Genomic DNA, 22884 nt, shown 5'->3' on the forward strand with positions numbered 1-22884 from the left:
TCTTAATTCACACAGTGGCCCAGGGGAGATATGAGGGGAGCAAGACCTTGGACTCTCGTCTTGGGATGGGAGAGAGAAGCATGCTCTGAGGTGGTCACACCAACAAGACTGACCAACCACTTGCATGTGAACTGACTGATGTGGGATTGAGGAATGAGGGATGAAATCAGGCCTCTGGCCATGAAGACTGAGTACATAATGGTGCCATCTCCTAAGATGTCACCTACCCCAGGATGGGTGCAGTTGTGAGAAGCACACAGCAGGTGATCCTGGGTTTTCACATGTGAAACTAGAGGGGCCTGATGGGCGCATTAATGTGGCTTTATTACAGAGCAACTGAAACTGAGTGTCTGGAGCTCTGAAGAGCCAAGCTGGACATGAACGATTTAGGGGTCTCAGATGGACAGAGATGGACTCCTTGAAAGTGAGGGTCAAGGACACAGCAAAGAGGCAAGGGAGGGAATTTTACTCGGCCACTGAATTTGAAGGATCCATATTTTTAAGAAAGAGAAAAAGACTTGAGAGAATCACCAATGCTAAGGGAGAAGAGAGTTTAAAATAAGTCATGGGCTCTGGAATCAAATACTATGGAGGAAAGGAGCAGATTAATAGCAGAAAAGAGCCCCTGAGGTTAGCCATGGTAACCCTCCATCCAGCATATGGTTTCAGGGAAGGAAGGTGGCAGGAATCCTAGTGAAGAGGAGGAGGAATGAGCAGCTGGTAGAGGAGTAGGGAAGAGCAACCCGGCACACTCCCTGAAGAAGTTGGTCATGCCTGGAAGCAGCCTGCAAGCAGCTTGGAGAACGGTGGGAGAAATGGGGGATGTGGACAAAGATGTTTGAAGGTGGGGAAATCTTGAGCCTGGTACAGATCCAAGGGTAGAAGAGAAGACACCAGGAAGGCAGAGGGAACAAGATGGCGGAGGATTCAAGCACATGACAAAGGAGGCAGGAAGATGGGGAAGGGAGGGAAGACAACTGAAGTCAGGAATGAGGATCAAGGGAGCTCCAAGGGTTTACATCATTCACCACTGTGCAGCTCTGCCTAAGGAGACAGAGGTTGGGGCTTAGGAAAGACAGCAAAGTTTAGAAACAGCCACTGTGGAGAATGGGATAAGGAGTAAACCACAACCAAGTCAAAGAAGACGTTGATAGCACCCATGTTCATCTAGCCAGCACTTCCAGGTGACTTCTGTCACCAAAACGGACCAAGGAGTGGTGTAGACAGTGGGGGACAGTGGGTTTATGAGGTGTGGCAGGAAACCCCTAGTATGGAACCAGTAAGCACATGGTGAGAGCTGTGATGGAGAATGGGGTTCAGGCTGGAGAGTGGCAGAAGGGCACTGATGGGCTGGGCAAACAGAGGGATCGGGGGGCTGTAACACCAGGAAAGAAGGATTGTCATTCAGCTGGGGCGACAGAGAAAAAAGGCAAAGAGTGGTGGAGAGAGGGATTTCTGAGCTCAGGGCCTTAAAGGAAAAAAATCAGATGTTGGTGGCTCATCAGAGAGGATGTGTCACACCTCAGGACAATGGCAAAGATGAGAATCTGCAAGCAGGGATGCCCCTGGACAGCTCTGTCTATGCCAGGGGTAGGTAACAGCCCAGAAGAGGGGAAAACAACCAGCGATGCAGCCTTTGAAGGAGGAGGCAGTGCTGATGCTGGGAAGAGCTGCTGGCTGGGAGGCTGCAGAGGAAACCAGAGATGGCTGCTCCTCCCACTCCAGAACCCATGGAGAGTCGGACCAGAAAGTAGGGGCTTTTTTCTGAGTTGGTTTCAAAAGAAGTGGTTTCATCAGGAAAAAGCAAGGTTCCAATTAACAGGAAGAGGAGAAATAAATGTTTTAGGAAAAGATAATAGACTCAGAAATGCCATGAGAAGGAGCAAGATGGCACAATGTCTCGGAAAGACATGCTACAGAAGGACAGGACCGGACTGTATGGAATGAGAGAGATGGACAGGTGCCTTTGGGTGGGGCTCGTCCACTGGAGCTCCATCAGCCCCCTGCACAGCATAGAACCCTGGGTTCTCCATCCCCTAACCCTCTCCACTGTGGAGCCCTTGTCATCAGTCTGCTATTCCTGACATCATCATAGAACTTTCCCTCTGCCTCTCACTGCTCTGTTCTCCTGGAGATCTGCATTCCCCACTATTGCCTCTCCCTCTCCTCTTGGCTATCACAGGCTGGGAAGAGAAGGCCACACCTTGCACCTGCACCCACCATCACTCCACCATGTCTTTTATCCAGAAGGCCCATCACCCACATGTGCCACTCTGTCCCCTAGTTCTCATTCTACCATCCACCAAGCCGAGGACACATGCTCACCTTTCCTTGATGACTTCAGTACCTGCCTCACCACTTGCCTGTTTGAGTTCCAATTCTCCCATAAGATAATCAATATCTATGTGGTCAAGTCATTCACCAACATGGTCCCCTTCCTCCACCAACAGCACCTTAATCTCCCCTGCCCTTCGGCTGTTAGAGGCATGGCCATATCTCAAATCTCCAGCCACTCAGAGCCTTTCCTCTAGCAAAACCTTGACCACTAAAACCCGTCTCTGAATATAGCTTGCCAACCTATTGGCCTGCTCCAACCTCCCACTCAGAGCGGGGCTCCCAACATAGCCTGGCACACTGGAGGTGCTCAATAAATGTGCATTCCCCAGCCCTTTGCTATTCTCTGTCCCCCTCATCAGCGCAAAGCCTTGCACTCCTGCATCCTGCCCACCCAGCACCACCAGCCATGTCCCAATGCCCAGGCTATCTCATTCTTGTGCTTCCACTAGTCCTGCCCTGTGCACGCCCAACACCTCTGCCATCCATCCTCCTGCTTCCAGGCCACCGAGTATCATGAGGCTCTACCACAAAGCTGCCAACCCAGGGTGGGCACTGCACTCAGGTAGGCTCAGAAATCTTTGTTTACCTGGAAGTAACTTTTCATTCCTCTCCCACAACTATTCCAAACCTTCTCTCTTTTTGCCAAACATACAAAGATGCCAATACCTCCCCAACTCTGCACACCTTTCTCATCATTCTTCCCATCTCCAACTTGAACTTGACTTACTGGTGTGTAAAGATGATAATGGTATATTCTCAGGTGATAAAATTCAGGTTGGAGTAGAATATAGAGAATGATCCCATTTTTGCAAAAAAGAAAAATATACAACAGATCAGTAGTTGCCAGAGGCGGGGGAAAGGGGACAGGAGGAAGGGAGTCAATGTGTACAAACCTCCAGTTAGCAGATAAGTAAGCCATGAGGATGTAATATACAGCATGGAGACTCAAGTTAATAATAGTCTATTGCATGTTTGAAAGTTACTGAAGAGAACAGATCTTAAGAGTTCTCATCACAAGAAAAAAATATTTTTGAAACCACAAAAGGTGATGGATGTTAACTACACTTACTGTGATGATCATTTCACAATATATATACAAATAAAGAATCGTGATGTTGTATGCCTGAAACTAATATAATGTTATATGTCAATTATATCTCAGTTTTAAAAAGTAATAAAAAAAAAATAGATGGGGCGCCTGGGTGGCACAGTAGGTTAAACATCCAACTCTTGGTTTTGGCCCAGGTCGTGATCCCAGGGTCATGAGATCCCCTCGTTGGGCTCCATGCTCACAAAGAGTTAGCTTGAGATTCTCTCTCCCTCTCCCTCTGCCCCTCCCACCCATGCACTCTCTCTCTCTCTAAAATATACCAATTTTTTTCAAAGTAGAAAAATACATATGTACATCCTCCTGGGAGGATATGCAGCAAGATAGGAATCACAGCTGTCTCTGAATGGTAGAATTATGAGTGATTCATTTTTTATTTATATTTTTGCACGTGGTCTACATTTCTCATAATTAGCATGTATTTTTTTTTTTAGATCAGAATAACTCAAGTTGTGTTTTTGTTTGTTTGGTGCCTCTCCTACCAATTGGAGGAGCCATGAGGAGGACCTAGGCAGTATACTCACAGGCGCTTCATCTCCGGGCCCCAGCACATAAAGGCTTGCTTTCAGGTAACCTCTGGCCCCAACAGAGAAGTCATCAGGGTTGGAGAGTAGCAGCCACTTCCTCAGATAAGCATGTCCTAAGAGAAACAACATCCATTGGTGATGGCCAAATTGGAAGGACCCAAGTCTGCAACCACATCCAAGAGCCTGAGGCCGACTTTATTTGAGTCAAGATGAGGGATTTATTCACAGGAACATGGAGGCCAGACTTTGAATGTTCATTTCAAGTCAGAAATGTCAACAGAGGCACCTATAAGAAGCTGCCAAAGCCAGATCCCAGGCCATTTATCTCCCTCTCAGGAAGTGACCAGACCAAAAAAGAAGCCACAGTGTGGAGAAATCCTAGACTTGTTATCAAAATGGCCCACCCCTGTAGGAGGTGACCTCATCTCCAACAGCCCTTGCTTGGGGCCTTCCAGATCTAGCATCCCTGACTGAGCCAGCTGGGACCCACGTGAAGGTTTGATCTCTCTGAGGGCCTGGTTTACTTGGAAGATGAAAGCCTGCCTTCTCTTCATTTCTGCAGCTCTCATCTCCAGGATGACTCTGCCTCTAAATTCCAAAACCCTCAAGGAAGAAAGGTGGTTGTCCCAAATAGCTGTCCCTTACAGCCTCCAGAACCAAAATGCAAGGATATGGTCAAGGTGATGAGGACGTGACTCACGGGGCTCTCTGTAGATGGTACCCACATCCATCTGAAATCAAACCAAGAAACACAAATCAAACTCTTGCTCCTGGAGGGTTAGATGAAGTATGGTGCATTATGCCATCACATTAAAAATCATGCTCTGAAGACCATTTGGAGACATGAGGAAATGTTCATCAGCTGACATTACATGGAAAAAAGAGCACAATACATTTTTATCAAAGTTTGGTAAGATATTTCTATGCATAGGAAAGAAAGAGCAAAAGAAACACAACAAAATGATAACTGTGCTATCTCTGGCTGGTAGACTTAGGTGGTAGATTTACTTCATTAGTTTTTCTTTCCTGTATTTCATAATTTTCCATATAAAATCATAGATCAGTGAGATGTGCATGGCGGCCACTGGGAAGTACATGACAACTCTGTACTTTACATTCTATTTTGCTATGAAGCTAAAACTAATCTAAAAAGAATTTTTTTTGATCGTGGATTACTTTTGTAATTACAAAAAAAAAGAAAATAATTTTCTACCCTAACCTCTGGGTTCTCAGAACAAAAATATGCTTCAAAGATTAGAGACTCAAGACATAGAACTGCATTTATTACAAAATGACTCAGGTTCAATCTCATTGTTTTTAAAACTGCTTCTCCAGGAAAATTGACTTCATTTTCTATATTGGACTACCTCCCATAGAAGGAGCCATATTTTATTTGGATAGCAAGGGGAGGTTAAAATAAGCCTGTACCCCTTCTTTCCAGTTGATAAAGGCCTGAAGATTCAGAAACAAGAAAATCAGTGAGAATTGCATTAAAACACCATTCGTGAAGGTCTCCATTGCTAGTTGTCTTTGCATTCTGAGACTTGGTGATGCCTCCCTGAGAGCTGTGTCCTACTTAGTCCTTGGTTCTCTGCAGTGCACTCCTCGTTTCTGCACTGTTGGGGGACAAATGGGGGGTCAGGCTCCCCCATTTCCCCTGCATCCCACCCTGATCCCCCCAGACTCCAATCCCAAGCCAGCTTGAGGGTGCATGCAGGGCACAGAGCTGGCCCAAGTCAGAATCAGGAAGAGGGTCACCTCACCACCAATTTCATGCTGTCTTCCCAGAGGTAAGGACAAATAAGAATCATAAGTAAGAAGCTCAACACCCCCTGTTAGACACATGGGAAGAGATTTCCCTCTCCGTCCTTTCTTTCAGATCATTTACCTGAGAAATCTCCCGGTGCATTTCCTGTCATGTGCATCACCTTCTGGATTGATATTTATTCGATAATAAAAGTCTGTTCTTTGTCTATGACCTTTGTGGAGAGGATTTCTGACTTCAGAGAAGATTTTGTCTTTTTTTGTTTAACTATATTTCCCCAACACAGACCAGAAAGGAATAGGACCCCTAAAGCACCAGCTTCTGCACATTATATACAGAGCCTCCACTAACATGAATTAGCAAGAACTAACTGCCTTCAAAGAAAATAAAATAAGTTACCCGGAATTCCCCAATGAGAGCATCTGTCCTGAGAGAACGGGAGTCTACGACCTGCAGGGGATGGGGGAGGGAAATAAATTAAAACTCTCATTTACAAGTAAATGTTGGCCCAGACAGGACCCAACACAACATCTCTTCCCTCCCAAACAGTAACAGCCAACACTTACATAGAGCGATTGCTCTGTTCCAGAGATTGTTCTGAGCAATGTTTAACACTCACATGAACCCCATAAATAGGGACGAGTATCGTCCCCATTTTACAGATGAAGGAACAAAGGTACAGAGAGACTACAGGACTTATACAGAATCCACAACCCCTAAAAGGCAAGGCAGGACCAGAGCCCAGACAGTGGCTCCAGAGCCCACACCTTCAACAACTAAACTATACTGCTGGGGCTCCTGGGTGGCTCAGTGGTTGAGTGTCTGCCTTCGGCTCAGGGCGTGATCCTGGAGTCCTGGGATCAAGTCCCACATCCAGCTCCCTACGTGGAGCCTGCTTCTCCCTCTGCCTGTGTCTCTGCCTCTCTCTGTGTGTGTCTCTCATGAATAAATAAATAAAAATATTTTTTTCAAAAAAAAAAAAAAAGAATGATTTCAGGACCCTGACCTGTGGCCCCTGTGAGGGTGTTGGGCAGTGGAGGTTCCCCGCTTGGTTGTTGCCTCCATCTGAGCTGCCAATGATATTTCTGTGACCAGCAGAGCTTGCCGGTGAGCTGCTCCACATCACCGGTGCCCTGGGTCGTATGGCTTCTTTCTCATGCTCACACGCACAACAGGTACGTACACACACACACACACACACTGACATGCACACATACACACATGCACGGTGACATATGTATGAGTGAACATGTAACCCACAGAAAATGCTGACTGCTGAGACGTACCGTGATAAAGATGGGCTCATCAAACAGCTCCGAAGGAGAGTCAAACACATTGAAGAAAAGAGTCTGTGGTTCAGGGCCAAAGGGAAACAAATGAGTGCCTGCTGCCCCCAGGGACTGAGGAGAGGGTCAACCACCACCCCCAGCCTTCAGGTCTGTTCACACAGAAGTGTGGACTGAGGTCTACCCAGTGAGCTCTGGGGATTCCACAAGTTCTGGGGTATCCCACCCTTAACCTCATGGAAGTTGTCATCGCAGGGACAGGGTGGGTGGCTGGGCCTACAGCATGTCAGAGATGGGGAGCTCTGGGAGCCCAAGGCAGGAATAAGAGCTAGAACTCTTCCTCCACATCCTCAGATAACCTACTCAGGACCCAGCACATCTCTGTGTCAACAGAGTTAACACTCTACAAAAACCAAATGGGCTGTGGGATATCTGCTGTGCACTCTCAATTTGTAAGGGCCACCGTGGTCCTAGTCCTAAGAGCCAGCACCTCCTACCTCGTTAAATAGTGGGCTGTTTCCCTTGTGGATCCGTGTCCTCTTGGTCTGCCCAGCAGCAGTGACCTTGATCACAGGCTTGATATTCACCCCTGGCAGCTGGCGCCCCTCGATCACTTGCACTCTGATCTGAAAGCCAAGAGGAGGAATGAGTGGGATGAAGAGGGTAAGCAGTCAGGCCCCAGGAGAGTTGGAAATCTCAGGGGCCATTCTCACTGCTGGCTTCTGGGGAAGGGCATGAACAAGTTATGAGGAAGAGCATTACAGAAACAGTCGTATTTTCCTACCAAGGTCCCTTGCATCTATAAAATTCCATAATTCCATGCAAGAGCTGTCATGCTGCCCCAAGCAAGCTCCCAGCATCAAATTCCAGGCTTGGGCCAAGGACCCAGATCCCAGATCATTTCATGCGGCTGTTGGCACAAGGCCTCCCTCAAGACCCCTTGACACCAACACATCTAGGTGGCCTGGACATTCTTCACTGACAGTCCCCTCAGAGGCTGACCTTCTATAGAGAAGTGACCCTACTTTGTGCTTTATGAGATACAATGTTCTCTCATGTTCTGAGAAATAAATTGAGAGTTTTATCCACTAAACTTTAAGTAAAGAAAGTTTTCGGGAATATCTGTGCTTCCAAATTGAGGCAAAATGTTTATTTTTTTTTAAGATTTTATTTATTTATTCATGAGAGAGAGAGAGAGAGAGAGGCAGAGACACAGGCAGAGGGAGAAACAGGCTCCATGCAGGGAGCCCGACGTGGGACTCGATCCTGGGTCTCCAGGATCACACCCTGGACTGAAGGCGGCGCTAAACCGCTGAGCCACCCAGGCTGCCCCAAGGCAAAATATTTTAAAACCTGAGATTTTAAAATATTAGGACAATTTTCATAGAAAAATAAGATGTTTACTGGTTTTAAGTTTAATCAGAGGTGATTTATTGATGGATCGATCAACACTCTTTTTAAAAGCCATACTATAGAAAAATATATTATTAATAACAATGGGAAGGTAGATCCATGTTTTTATTCTCTTCATTTTCCTGTATTTTATAAATTTTTTACAATAAACCTATATTAATATTCAAAGGAGGAAAAAGGCAGTAAGTACTTGAATTGAGACTAAACTAAAAACAATAATGTGAGAATTTTGTCTCTCAGGCAAATACACAGTGGTTACAGCTAGAACTTTTGCTTAAATTACCACAATTTAGGACTAAAATGTATTTTTATAATTTGTTACACTTAGTGAAAAGCTAAGTTTCCTGTTTTTAATTTTAAAAGTACTTCTGAAGAGCTCAATATCACTAAATGCAATTCCACCAACATGGGAAATTTCATAGAAAAGAAAAAGAATAAGCAAAGGACCAAAATAAAATACAAATAAAATGGGATGGATTTTGGATTCAAATATGCCAAAGGGTTACGGCGCCTGGGTGGCTCAGGTGGTTAAGCAGCCAACTCTCAGTTTTGGTTCAGGTCTGTGATCTTGGGGCCAGACGATTAATCCCGGCATCAAGCTTCATCTCATCGTGGAATCTGCTTGAGATTCTGTCTCCTTCTCCCTCTGCCCTCCCCCTGCTCACACACACGTGCTCTCTCTCTCTGTCTCAAATAAATAAACCTTTTAAAAAATAAAATATGCCAAAGGGTTAATATTAACAGTTTTATTCTGTGAAGAGCTTGAACAAATTCAAATTCTATGTGGCCTTCCAAAGAATCCATGGCTATAAGGAAGGGAATGGATCAAGAAAGAAAAGAGAGCCAGACAGAGCTTAGATTTCGGGATCTTGTTAAAACGCAGATTCTGACTCACAGAGTTGGCGGTCTATGTTCCCAGCCAGTTTCCAGGTACTGCTTCTGCTGCTGGTCGAAGGACCACACTATGAGTAGCAAAAAGCTAGCTGGCCAGATAAACCCCAGTTGGAAACCGCATAACAAATGTAAAGATATGCTGAATCTCTGCAGTGCGCCCCTGCCAAATTTTTTTTTTAAAGATTTCACTTATTTATTCATGAGAGACACAGAGAGAGAGAGAGAGGCAGAGACACAGGCAGAGGGAGAAGCAGGCTCCACGCAGGGAGCCCGACGCAGGACTCGATCCCGGGTGTCCAGGATCACACCCTGGGCTGATGGTGGCGCTAAACCGCTGAGCCACTGGGGCTGCCCCCTCCCCCTGCCAACTTTTTATTTATTGTTTTTTAAGATTTTATTTATTTATTCATAAGAGACACACACAGAGAGAGGCAGAGATACAGGCAGAGGGAGAAGCAGGCTCCATGCAGGGAGCCCGATGCGGGACTCGATCCCGGTACTTGATCCTGGGACTCAATCCTGGGACTCTAGGATCATGCCCTAGGCCGAAGGCAGGCGCTAAACCGCTGAGCCACCCAGGGATCCCCACCCTACCCCCAACTTTTTAAAGAACTAAACCAGGGCCTGCTCATTCTTCATCTTCCCCCAGGGGTCCAGGGAAACCCCAGACTCCAGCCTAGGAGAGCCCTTAGGACCTGCCCCAGGCTGGACAGACATTAGCTAAAAGAAAAGACTGTGGGGATCCCTGAGTGGCGCAGCGGTTTAGCGCCTGCCTTTGGCCCAGGGCGCAATCCTGGAGACCCAGGATCGAATCCCACGTCGGGCTCCCGGTGCATGGAGCCTGCTTCTCCCTCTGCCTATGTCTCTGCCTCGCTCTCTCTCTCTGTGACTATCATAAATAAATAAAAATTAAAAAAAAAAAAAAAAGAAAAGACTGTGGTCAGAGAGTCAGCCCATTACCTGGAAGTCCTGCGGTTTGTCGGACAGCAGCTTTCTGGCTGCGGGAGCACTTCTTTTCCTCTTGCTCCCAGGGTGGTAGGGGGGCAGATGGGAAGGTGGCTTCCTCGGGGTGGTGGGAGCCCCAGGGCCTGGGACGCCACTCTGATCCAGTAATGGCTCTCCCTCGTCTCCAGTGAGCCCCTGGTCCTCAGTGTCCTCCTCTCCTCCTGTGTCTGGGCAGAAAGGGTGCTAGTAAGGGCTGGTCCCTCTGGTCCCGAGCCCAGGACCCTGCCCAGCCAATGGAGGAGCCAAAGGGCTTGGGCGCCAAGCTCTACCACCCATCTCCCCTCCTGTCAGTGAGCTGGGATGGATAAGGGAGAAAGAAGAAGAGCTTCCAACAGCTGAAACGTGAGGGCAGTCTGTCCAGTTAGTCAACAGGAAGGAAACAGAATGGCCCTAGCCCTCCCCACCACGTCTGCTGGATCAGCCCCTCTGGCCACCTCGCCCCACGCTCATGAGCTGACAGATGGCAGCGACAAGCCTGTTACAGGTGGAAGGATCAGGATCGGGGTAGCCTGACCCGCGTCTCACCCGTGGGGGCCAGCCACTTCTTTCCAGAGTATCTTGTATCCACGGTGCTGTCACTGAGCAGGGACCAAGTCTCAGCCCGGCTCTGTCCCCCACCTGGCACATGGGCAAGGGCACAGCCCCAGGAGGGGAGGAGGGAGCGGGTGAGGGTAGCCAACCTAGGGCATCCCCACCCCAAGCCTGCTCTCCCTACCTGCCCCAGCCTGGTACAAAATTGGAACAGTTCCCATGTCTGTCAGAGACTGTCCCTTCTCACCAACTTGCTAGGAAGGACTGGGAATTTGTCACTTTGGGGATCCTTGCTTGAGTGGCCCGAACCCTAACTCTGACAGACCCACCTCCAAGGTGGTCCCAGAGCACACGGACCCCTCACCCTCCTCACTCTGTCACCCGAAGCACCCCTTCTTTCTGCCCACTGCCTGCCCTCCCCAGCAACCCATGCCCCAGTCCAGTTTGACCTCTCTATGACCAAGCTCAGCCAGCGTGGAGCTCCAGGATGCCTGGGCAGGCCAGGCTTAGGGTACACCCCCACCAGGGGCTGCTCGGGTGTTAATGCCGTGTTTGCCTCTAGCTCCCTCCATGGGGAGAGAAACTGCAGACTCTTTCCCATGGCCAAGTCCCCGCCTGGTCCATCTGTGCAGCTTCCTGCACATTCCAGCAGGCTGGGCCACATGGGGTCTCACCAGCCCTCATACTGGCACACCAAGCACCCTGGGCGGGATCCTTCTGTGACAAGGCCAGCAGAGGCAAGTGAAGAGAACTGAGGCAACCTTGGAACTTGCCAACTCAGCCTGCTCATTTCACAAATGATAGACTATTGGCCCCAAGAGGGAAAGCGGCCAGCCCAAAGTCACACAGCTACCTGGTGCCAACGTCAAGAAAGGAACTCATGTCCCCTGCCATTGGCCCAAGGCTCTTTCAAGGAAAACCCAGTTCTTTTGTCACGTGCCATCACCAAAGGTCTACTAAGTGCCAAAGCAGGGAAGCATCCACCTCTGAGGAGCAGGACAGGCTCCACCCCAGCACAGACATGCCCTCCCATAGCTCCCACCCATGGAGAGAGCACAGTGCAGAGCAGCAGCCTGCAAAGGGCCCCTCCCTAGGAGGGCTTCCTCATGCTCATTCTAGTAGCACTCTCTCTGCAGGGCAGAAGGCAGCTCTCAGGACTCCCCACCCACTGGTGTCCTCTCTTCCCTGGGCCTGGGCAGCCCCCAGCCTGGGGAAGGCAGCAGAGGCTGGCCGAAGCCTCACTAAGGCGTCCCACACCCAGACTCAAGCACTGCTGCTGGACTTCTTCCCGGGGGCCCTGCCAGGGTAGGCTCCTCACCGGCCCCCATATCCATGTCAGGCAGAGTCGGGGAGGGTTCCAGAGATGCAGCAGGTGGGAACAGGGGCACGGCTCCAGGGAGTGGAGTGTAGGACACCTGCAGGACCAGCGAGGCCTGGAAGAGATGGGGGTAGAGGGCAGCAGGTTAGTACACTGGCCTCGGACCACCACCGGCCAGCATCCTTCCAGTCCCTTTTACTCCTTCACCAAAGAAAATGGCTCTGACAGGGGTCAGGTTTGCAGGCAGCTGGGGCAAAGCCACCCCAAGGGGCCTATCAGCATGGTCAGGTGGTCCAAAGCACAGAATCTGGAGTCAGCTTCCACCACTCAGAAGCCGAGCAATGTTGGTCAAGCCCGATAACCTCCCCATGCCTCCCTTCCCTCACCGGTAAAATGAGGGTGCTAACAGCAATAGTACCTTCCTCGTAGGGTCAAGTGGGGATTAAATGAGCTGATAAAGCACATCATAAACTTTTATAAATGGATCAGCAATTCAACCTCTCCTGCAGGATTTTAAACCCTCAGCCTAGGCCTTTCTTCGGGAAAAAGCCCCCTGGCCCCTCTGTTTAGCTGTGGGGCCCTCCCCTGCTTCTCCATAGGCAGCTCAGCCTTGCTCTGCTCAGGTGCCAGCTACCTCTGAGAGAGTCCCAGGGTGCTGATCACCTTTCTGAGCCCTCTTCCCTCCCAGAAGCACCCCTGTCCCCCACCTCAACTTCAGCTGTTCCAGCTTTGACCAGCCAAGAGGACAGTGACTAGTCACTCCATTCTCATGGACCAGGAAAGCCTGCTCTGTGTTTTCACCCCACGGATGCACCGCCCTCCAAAAAGACCTACAGTGTTCAAAGGGCCCCTCAGCAGGCTCTCCAGCCTTCTAGCTCCTAGACCAGTGGGGGTCTGGCCCAGCCTTCCCTGGTGCCATAGGTTCAGCAGGCCTCCTGGGGCAGCCTTTTTATGGATCAAAATAATATGTTCTATTTAAGAAAGTTTAGAGTGTACAGAATCCTTGAGGAAAAAAAAATAATGCAGGGTGCCTGGGTTGCTCAGTTGGTTAAGCAACAGACTCCTGGTTTCAGCTCAGGCCATTATCTCACAGGTCATGATCTCATGGGTGTTGAGATCAAGCCCTGCATAGGGCTCAATGCTCAGCAGGGAGTCTGCTTGAGATTCTCTCCCTCTCCCTCATCCCTCACTCACTCGCACACTTATGCACACTCTCTCAAATAAATAAATTCTTAAAAAAGAAAGAAAAAAGAAAATACAAGAGAAAACAAATTTCCATAATTCTACCTTCATTCACATTTTGATATAATTCTCTCCAATCTTTTTAAAATGCTTTTATATTTTACTTATGTTAGTAAGCATTTCCCAGGATTTTGACAAATCCTTTATAAAGATAATTAGCTGGGTTTTTTTTTAAGATTTTATTTATTTATTCATGAGAGAGTCAGAGACACAGGCAGAGGGAGAAGCAGGCTCCATGCAAGGAGCCCAATGCGGGACTCAATCCAGGGTCTCCGGAATCACACCCTGGGCTGAAGGCAGCGCTAAACCACTGAGCCACCCAGGCTGCCCAAAGATAATTGTTAATAATGCATAATATCCTCTGAGAGGTTCAGTATCATTCACTAGACATCTCTACTGAGTAATATTAGGGATTCCAGAGACTTCTGGGGGCAAATCCTGGTCCTGAGACAGAAAGGGCAGACGTACTGGATGGCTCCAGGTCTGGGACTTGAACCCCCAGACTGGGGCAGCCAGGCTAAGGGATGGCAGGACCAGTGGAAGGACAGGGTTCGGAACGCTAAGGAAGGAAGCCAGCCAGAGCCAGCTTCCCATCCCAGGAGACCCAGAGTGGGGCCAGAGGGCAATGAGACCCTTTCTGTCCTGGAAGCAAGGCAGGCCCTCAGTGCCTGCTGCCAGGTTTGAGAACCACCAGCAGGTGTCGCCACTTGAGCAGGCAGCCGGCCTCACACTCTAACCTCCTAGAGCCCAAAAAGGAAAGAACAGCTTCTGGGGCCCCACTCAGGTGGGGGAAGGCAGCAGCCAGGAGGGGTGGTTGTCCAGACCTACTCACAGCCACCCCAGACTCCTGGAGATTCCAGTCAGCAGGTCTAGAGTGGGTCTAGAGTGGACCCAGGCAGCTGAATTTTTGACGACCATCCTGGGGCTTTCCCCCACTTCATCCAAAGGCAAGTTGGTTCTTTGGAAAAGTAACTAATTCTAGGGTTAGGCCAGGGAAAGTAGAGGACTCTGGAGCCCTTTTGTACCAGAAAGCAAGGAAATACTCAAAGAATGATAGAAACATATCCGAAGGACATAGAAAACTATTCTCACTGACTCCCACTAGCCAAATCTGGTACAATTTAAATATGAAAATAAATATAGTAGCAGATCAAACCATTGAATAAAATAGGAATGTATTAATCTACACAGAAATAAATAGGACAGAAGAAATCTTTTCCTTATAGTGAAATACCAACTGATAAATGCAGAAAAAAATAATGGGCTCAGAGTATCACTACTTGACAACAATCAAAACAATAATTAATCTAACCAAGTAAACAGCAATGGATGTAAAAACTGCCAGGTAAAAGTTGGGTGAGGAGCAGAGTATTTAAAGTCACAAGGTACTAAATACCAGAGTATTTAAAGTCACCTCCCCCCCAGAATTCTTATTAGAAAAGGAAATGGAGGGATCTCTGGGTGGCACAGCGGTTTGGCGCCTGCCTTTGGCCCAGGGCGCGATCCTGGAGACCCGGGATCGAATCCCACGTCGGGCTCCCGGTGCATGGAGCCTGCTTCTCCCTCTGCCTGTGTCTCTGCCTCTCTCTCTCTCTCTCACTGTGTGCCTATCATAAATAAATAAAAAATTTAAAAAAAAAGAAAAGGGAATGGATTGGTGATTAGCGGAGAAAGCCAGCAAAGGCAATGTTAATCAGATGCTCAAGGTTAAGAGCACATTAATTAGAATACGAGGGCAGCACATATTCACTGTGTTCTCTTCCTGCCAAAGATGCTCAACCTAAATCTATTCACAAGGGGGGCACGTGGGTGGCTCAGTCAGATGAGTGTCTGCCTTCAGCGCAGGTCATGATCTCAGGGGCCTAGGATGGAGCCCTGCATTAGGCTCCCCACTCAGTGGGGAGTCTGCTTCTCCCTCTCCCTCTGCCCCTCACCCCAGTTGGGCTCTCAATCTCTCTTAAATAAATAAAACCTTTTTTTAAAAAGTTTTTTTAAAGATTTTATTTATTTATTTATGAGAGACATACAGAGAGAGGCAGAGACACAGGCAGAGGGAAAAGCAGGCTCCCTGCAGGGATCGCAATGCAGGTCTCCATCCCAGGACCCCAGGATCACACCCTGAGCCAGAGGCAGACGCTCAACCACTGAGCCACCCAAGTGCCCCCCAAAAAATTTTTTTTGAAATAAATCTAATCACAAGGAAACCTCCAACAGACCCAAAAGGGGAGACATTCTACAGGATAACTGGCCTGTATTAGCCAAAGTCAAGGTCACAGGCTGTAAAAGTCAAAGAATGAGGAATTCTCCCAGAGGGAAGGAGACTAAAGACAAACAACTAATACAACATATAATCCTTACTTGGATATTGCTACAAAGAACATTGCTGAAAAAACTGATGAACTCGAATGGGGGTCTGTGGCTCAGATGGTAGCGCTGTATCAACATTCATTTTCTGAGAATGGGGTAACTAGGTGACAGGCACTAATCAGAGGGCTTAGTGGAGGGATAGGATGAGCACTATATGTTGGCAAATTGAATTTAAATTTTAAAAATGTAAAAAAAATTAAGAAGGCAATAAATATACAACCAAAAAAGAAATAATTCATCTCCTCAATCTCTGAAAGCTGTAGGTTTCTTTGGAAAAAGTCCTTCATCAGAGAAAATACACAGTAAATTCAGGGTGATGGGCCAGGACGTTGGCGACTTACTCTCAAAGGGTTTAAAACAAAATACTCTTTGTACTCCTCTTGCAACTTTTCTCTAAAACTTAAATTATTTTAAAATAAAAAGGTTAAAAATCTCCGAAACCTGCTTCTGCTCTAATCATAGGAATCTCACTCAGACAAAAAAAGCCCCTCACCACTCCCCCACCCCCCGCCATTCATGCTGATTCCCACTCTCCAGAAGTAGTGTGAGGCCAAGTGCAAAATGAAAATACAGTCCCTTGTTAAAATTTTATTAGGAATTTCAAGATGGCAATAGCAGAGAAACCAAGTGCAGGGCCTAACAGCCCATGAGGTGATTGCTTGGCTCAATCTAAGCTGGGCAGGAATCTGAAAGGTTGGAGGGTGTCGTTCCCCCCCCCCCCCCCCCCCCCCACACACACGGGGCCTGACCCATTCCTCCATGAATTTGCTTATTCATTCCCTGCACAAATAAATACGTTGCACCTGCAAAGGGCCAAGCTCTTCAAGATATGGGGATTCTTCTATGAACAAAGCAAAGGCTTCTGTCCCCATGGAGCTGACATCTTGGCAGGGGAGATAGACAATAAATAATAAATGAAATAGATATTAAACTTATAAAACTTGTCAGAAAGAAAAGTAAACCAGAGCCAGTGAGATCAGGGCGGCAGGCAGAGCTGCAGGCCACAGTGCTAAATCAAGTGGTCTGAGTGGACCCCACTGAGGTGAGGAGAGATGGGCAAGACCTTGGAGGGGACACTGCTTGGCTGCCTCTTGGCACCCCATCCTATTCTTTTAACACTTGGTGACTGAGGTCCCCTGGTGCTAGGAACAGATTCCCTTGGAGAACACCCCTTCTTTTTCTCAGAGTAGGCCCTGCCTACCCAGCCCCTCCACACACCCCAGGGGACTTCGTATCTACTCTGTGCTGAGCACAGAGGTGGGCCCGCAGAACGACTGCCACACTCCGTGGCCTGGGTGCCACACCTCAGCATGGAGGCTCAGGGGAAGGCCTGCAGGAGAAGCAGGAAGGAGCAACAGCCCCGGCATTGGAAGACCACCCAGGCAGCCCTTCCCAGGGTTTCCTGAGTATCAGGTACCCCCATACCGAGAGCCCCACACCAATCTCCTGAGGAAATGGCAACATCCTGGTGGGTCTGGGCACTTGAATGAGACTCCCAGCACAGAGCCAGCTCCACCTTTTATTTACCCATCAAGGAGCCACAAGGACATCCCCGGCACCTTCAGAGGATCTAAAGCCAGGACCTAGAACAGGCTCTGAGGACCACTGCTTCAAGATCACAGGTGATTAATACTAGAGTCCTGTAGCTCTATAGGGGATCTATAGCAGCATGTCTGTGGATCCCACCCAGGTCAGGACCTCCCACCTTCACCGTGATGTCATACCTCATTGCCTATCTCCTTCTCTAGACATAACCAGAGCTGAGATTTTCTTCCTATGGGATGTCTATGAGCTCCATGCTCTCCCAAACCACGTGACCTTGGCCTAGGGCCCTTCTGAGGCTGTCCACATCAAGGTACCCCACCTGATAGCCCTATTCCTCAAGACTCCAGCCCTGGCACCACCATGCAGTCATCCTGTTACAAGACCATTGTCATTAGTCATGTGGCCACCAGAACACACTGTCCTGGAGCAGGTAAACCTGTCACTCATGTCTGCCATCTTGAGGTCCACAGTCAACGATATCACAGAACTCTGGAGGGTCCTGTCTGGCCACCAGGCTGGGAGGGCCTAGGAAACCAAAGACAAAGACAGAGGACAACCTCAGCAGATCCTCCTACAGGTTATGAGGCCAAGCTCTGGGGTCCTTTGCCCACACGATCATGCTCAACCCCATTGCTTACTGCCTGCTTCCTGAGCCACAGTTCTCTGACACTGAGCTTAGTTAGCATGACCAAACCCCAGATCTGCCCACTCCCACCTCCCCTAATGCACACTCATGAGTGCAGGAAAGCTCCGTATGTGTCTGCATCTTATTTCCTTCAGACAACACCAAGAAGTTGGGGGAGGGTAAGATGTGGCCCTGAGCGGAGGGAGGGGTGGTTGGCAGCATTTTCAAACCACTTGAAAGAAATTCAAGCATTCACTCCCAACACAGGGCCCTGCTCCAGTGCCTTCCTGTCTCCCCAGCCCTCCACACCACTGGGGTTCATGTTTCCTTATGACCCGGCAAGTCTCACTTCTTCTGATCTGCCTCTGGCTGTTAAGATTGAGGTAATGCCGACAGTTTGCACGGTGTCCACACCCTCACTAGCAAGCTACTCTCAAAGTACATTTGTGAGTATGCAGCAACTTTCTTCCATGTGTGTCCAGAATCCCTACGGGCCTGGAGGCTCCTCCGGGACAGGGATGTGTTGTCTCCTTCAGTCTAGAATCTGAGGACTGATTTGGCATCTTCTCCTGGCACACAGCGCAGTGAGCCATCTCTGAAGGGATCTGGGTGAGAATACTGAGTGCCCGGCCAATGGAGTCCAAGGCCAGCCTGCAGCAAGACTTTATGGCCTCCCACAGTCTTCTTCCTCCTCTCAGTCTTTCCAGGGTTTTCCAAGGATCCCACAGGCCTGTCTTCACTCCCATCACTCCTTCAGCAGGTTGCTTTGACAGTTTGAGCTGAACTCAGTTGGGTGTGCCTGGCGTGCTCTGCCCATTGGGCCCAGCCCAGACGTCAGCCTCGATGAACAGCCAGTGAGAATCCTGCACTTCTGACAGAGCTTTCTGTTCCCTCAGAAACAACCTCAGTTCTCTGAGCCTCCTGCTGCCATGCAACCAGCCCCAGGTCCTAGGTGGGAAGCCCTAACTCAGAGGATCTCAGGACCTGGGGCTGCTCTGTGACTCAGCGCTATCACAGGCATGAGAAGACATACCCAGACACTCTCTACAGACCAGAGCTACCTCCTGGCCACATCCCCCAGGTTGTACTCAGCTGGGGACTAAACCAGGCAGGGCTCAGCCCTCCTCTCCCATCCATCCTTCTGGCTTTTGCGGCACCCTCTTAGAGACATGGTCTGTGAAGGACTGGCAATCTCTGCAGACAGGCAGGGGTCCTAGCCAGAAAGGAGAAGGCAGCAGGTTCCCAGCTTGTGAGCATGAAGTGCAAACAGAGCGTGGAAACAAAGAGCCAGAGGAGAGGGGAGGCATCCGGGGATGGTCACGAAACTGGCTCAGCCCTGTGGACAAGGACCAGGTGTGAAAAGTTGTGTCTTAGAGGCTGGACAGGCATCTGAGCTTGGAGGGGTGCAAGTGCAGGAGAACTTGCAAGAAACACCAGTCATGGATGCTCAGATGGCAGTAGTAGAGAGATGTTTGAGCAGCTTAGCCAGAAGCTAGAAACCCCAGTTGGAGGCATCGGGGGCTGATTTAATGATTTACAAGAAACATATATTCGATCATTCAGGTGACCAAACTACATTTCTCCACTAGATTTGGTCTTCATCCACAGTTCCTGAAAATACTTCAGAGCCATAAAGGTAAAATGGGTGTCTTTTATGAGGTGTCTTTAATGAAGACATTGTTAATGAAGGTGACTTTTGCACCCCGTGGAAGGGAGTTAATGAAGGTGACTTTTGCACCCCGTGGAAGGGAGAACTAACCATGTGGTTAGAGGGCTGTAATTTTCAGACCCATCTGCCACAGCCTCTGGGGAGGAGAGAGGGGCTACAGATCGAATTAGCCAACAGCCAGTGACTTGGTCAATCATGACTATAACGAAGCCTCTATTTAAAAACTCAAGTTTTTTCATCTCTTTTTGCAGAGCTTCGTGCTGAGGGAACTAGAACACTTCCATGTGCCGCTGAACAGGGCCCCCAGCTCCACAAGGACAGAAGTTCTTTCGCTCAGGACCTTGCCCTGTGTATCTCTTCATCTGGCTGTTGATCCGTATCCTTTATTTTATCTTTTAATGAACTGGTAAATGTTAGTGCTTCTCTGAATTCTGTGAGCTGCTCTAGCAAATTAATTAAACCTAAGGAGGAGATCACTGGGGCCTCTAATCTGGAGCTTGTTGGTCAGTACCACAGGTAACGGCCTGGCATCTAACATGGGAGGTGGAGAGGCTTCTGGGGGGTTCAGTCAGTGAAGCGCCTGCCTTCGGCCTGGATCATGATCTCAGGTCCTGGGATCAAGCCCAGCACCAGGCTCTCTGCTCAGTGGGGAGTCTGCTTCTCCCTCTCCTTCTGCCTACTGCCCTGCCCACTTGTGGTTATGCTCGCTCATGCTCTCTGTCAAATAAACAAATAAATCTTTTTTTAAAATTTTAAATAAAAATAAATAAATAAAGTCGGAGGTGGGAGCAATCTTGTAGGACTAAACCCTTAACCTGTGGAATCTGATACTGTCTCTGGGTAGATAGTGTCAGAATTGAGTTGATGTTGTTGGGGGGGGGCATCCCCCATTGAAATTGGGTCCAGGAACTCTAAAAGAGGGGCCCAATACACACCCAAATTGGGTCCAGGAACTCTAAAAGAGGGGCAGGCCAGCCCTGAGATGTGCTGGAGAAGTTTGGAGAAGATTCCTGGCTCCTATCTACAGTTCCTCCATTAGTGCTCTCCACCTTTAGAGAAAGTTATGGTCCTCTTAGGGATCCAGAAGTTCTTGGAGTCCTGCTTGAGTATACGGATGGGATACTGTGATTTATAATTTTGTGTGTGTGTGTGTGTGTGTGTGTGTGTGTGTGTATTTGGTCATTATCCCTGCTTCAGACACAGAGCTCCTTTTATGTATGAATTCCTTGGAATTTCCTAAGTGATAAGAGCCATAAAAGTGAATTTTGTTGTGCTAATGAGGTGACTTTGGAAATCACCTAAGGACAGGATCTGGTTGCTAGATCTGGAGCCAACCTTATGGTTAGAGGGTTGTAGAACTTTCAGATCCCACCACCTCCAGGAGAGGATCCAGGCTGGAGAGTAAGTTCAACTGCCAATGAAGCCTCCAATAAAAACCCAAAGGACAGGGATTGGAGAGCTTTCAAGTTGGATAATAATTGTTCTGGTAAGCAAAATGTTCTTCTGAGTTCTGTGAGCCACTCTAGCAAATTAATCAAACCCCAGGAGGTTCATAGGAATGTCCCATCTAGAGCCAGTTGGTTAGAAGCACAGGGGAACCTGGACTTGGGACTGGCATCGGAAGGGGAAGGAGAGATCTTGTAGCACTTAGCCCTTAACCCAGAGCTATCTCTGGGTAGACAAGTGTCAGAATTGAGTTGAATTATAGGACGCCCAGCTGGTGTCAAAGAATTGCTTGGTGGTGTGGAGGGGAACCCACACATGCACATTGGAAACTGGCACTAGAACCCTTAGACTGCATGAGTACTGGAGAGCCCAGGGAGGACAAGGGAGATTCAGCAGGTAACGGAGACAAGCTCAGTGATGCTGAGGAGGCCATGTGAGAACCCACCCACCAGGTGACCTATGAGCTAAACCCAGGCAATCTGAGGCTCCTCACCCCCTCCATGATTGGTGGGATGTAAGTTCCACTTGCCATCCCTGCTCCCAGAAGCTGCCCCAGGCGTAGTCTTGAGCTAGTGACATGGTGTTAAGATTATCTGGATGGTATACAAGCTGAACCCAGTTAAGACCTCTATGTAAACCGAAGATTTGGTAGATGGGTGCAGAGACCTACTGCTCTTGCTGCCATGCCAGATAAGCCTCACAGGTTAAGAAGTTAGTTCCCTTGCTTACTCACCCTGCTGCCTCCCAGTCTGGAGTGGCTTTGCCTCTTTCCTTGGCCCTTCCCTGCCTCCAATGGTGGGGGGCTGGTTCCAGATTTCACCTGGGAAGCTCCTGAAGAGGTTACAAACCTACAAATGATCACCGCACCAACCCACAATGCTCTGCCATTGAGAACTGTTTGAGAAAGGGATGGGTTCTCCTGGGAAGTAACCTCTCTCCATCAGGGAAGCATCGAGCCATCACTGGCGTAAGATGCCTCAGGAAGAAATTCCAGCATCAGAAAGGCAGTGGACCAGAAGTCCATTCAAGTCCCTCTCCCTCCCAGCCCTGAGAGTTGAGGTGTGCCACACTCCGACTTGGCCCCATCTGGACACGGATTCACTGTGTGACTTCCGTCCGTCACTCTCTTTCTCCAGTTCCCAGTACCCAGTGGTGGTTCCTTTCAGAGTTCTGCCCAGATTTACTATTTCCTGACTCAACAAGCCAGCCAAGGCTCCCTGTCTTCTCACACACACACACACACACACACACACACACACACACACACAGTAGCCCCACTCTGTCTAAGAGAACTGGGCCCAGATCCCCAGGGCCTCACCAGGAGGAAGTATTTCCAAATGAATAGCTCCCCAGTTCATCCTGGGAAGTAGAGCTGACCCAGAGGGAAGGTCAGGAATTCTACTGACCAGGAAGAAAGAACCCTGCAGAGTATATTTAGCTCCCTAAAAATAACGGGAAGCCAGATGAGGGCTGGGAATTGTCTGCTAGGACTGGAAGAGCACTGGAAAGGCTGGGGGAGGGGCAGGAAGGACAATGAAGGAAAGGAAGAGAGTCTGACAGGTTCCGGTGGGCTGGGAAGGGGGATGTCTGTCTCCCTTCCCTTATGATCTGTGACCCAGATGACTCAGATATTCCAGACCTGGAGATGGGGGCTGGGAGGTGAAGGATGGGCTACCAAGGGGCTTGGGAGAGCCGTAACCAAGGCTGCTTAGGAAGCTTGGGGAGTCATCAGGTTTCTAGTGAAGAAGCAATCCCAGGAGGTGATCTGACTCTTCCAGTCAGTTCCCTTCCCTGGCACCCCCAGCT

At 48.9% G+C, this 22884-nt stretch overlaps 1 protein-coding gene across 1 annotated transcript in view; it reads right to left on the minus strand.

Annotated features, from left to right (window-relative positions):
- Nucleotides 1-22884, minus strand: part of DYSF (dysferlin) — a 216308-nt gene that overhangs the window by 146180 nt on the left and 47244 nt on the right. The window contains 8 exon segments of the mRNA XM_038561780.1: nt 3970-4085; nt 4673-4703; nt 6137-6187; nt 7024-7086; nt 7521-7649; nt 10291-10502; nt 10861-10953; nt 12185-12299. Coding sequence (XP_038417708.1) covers nt 3970-4085; nt 4673-4703; nt 6137-6187; nt 7024-7086; nt 7521-7649; nt 10291-10502; nt 10861-10953; nt 12185-12299 — 810 coding nt within the window.

The sequence above is a fragment of the Canis lupus genome, chromosome 17 (genome assembly GCF_011100685.1).
Source record: "Canis lupus familiaris isolate Mischka breed German Shepherd chromosome 17, alternate assembly UU_Cfam_GSD_1.0, whole genome shotgun sequence".
In the NCBI taxonomy this organism is placed as follows: Eukaryota; Metazoa; Chordata; class Mammalia; order Carnivora; family Canidae; genus Canis; species Canis lupus.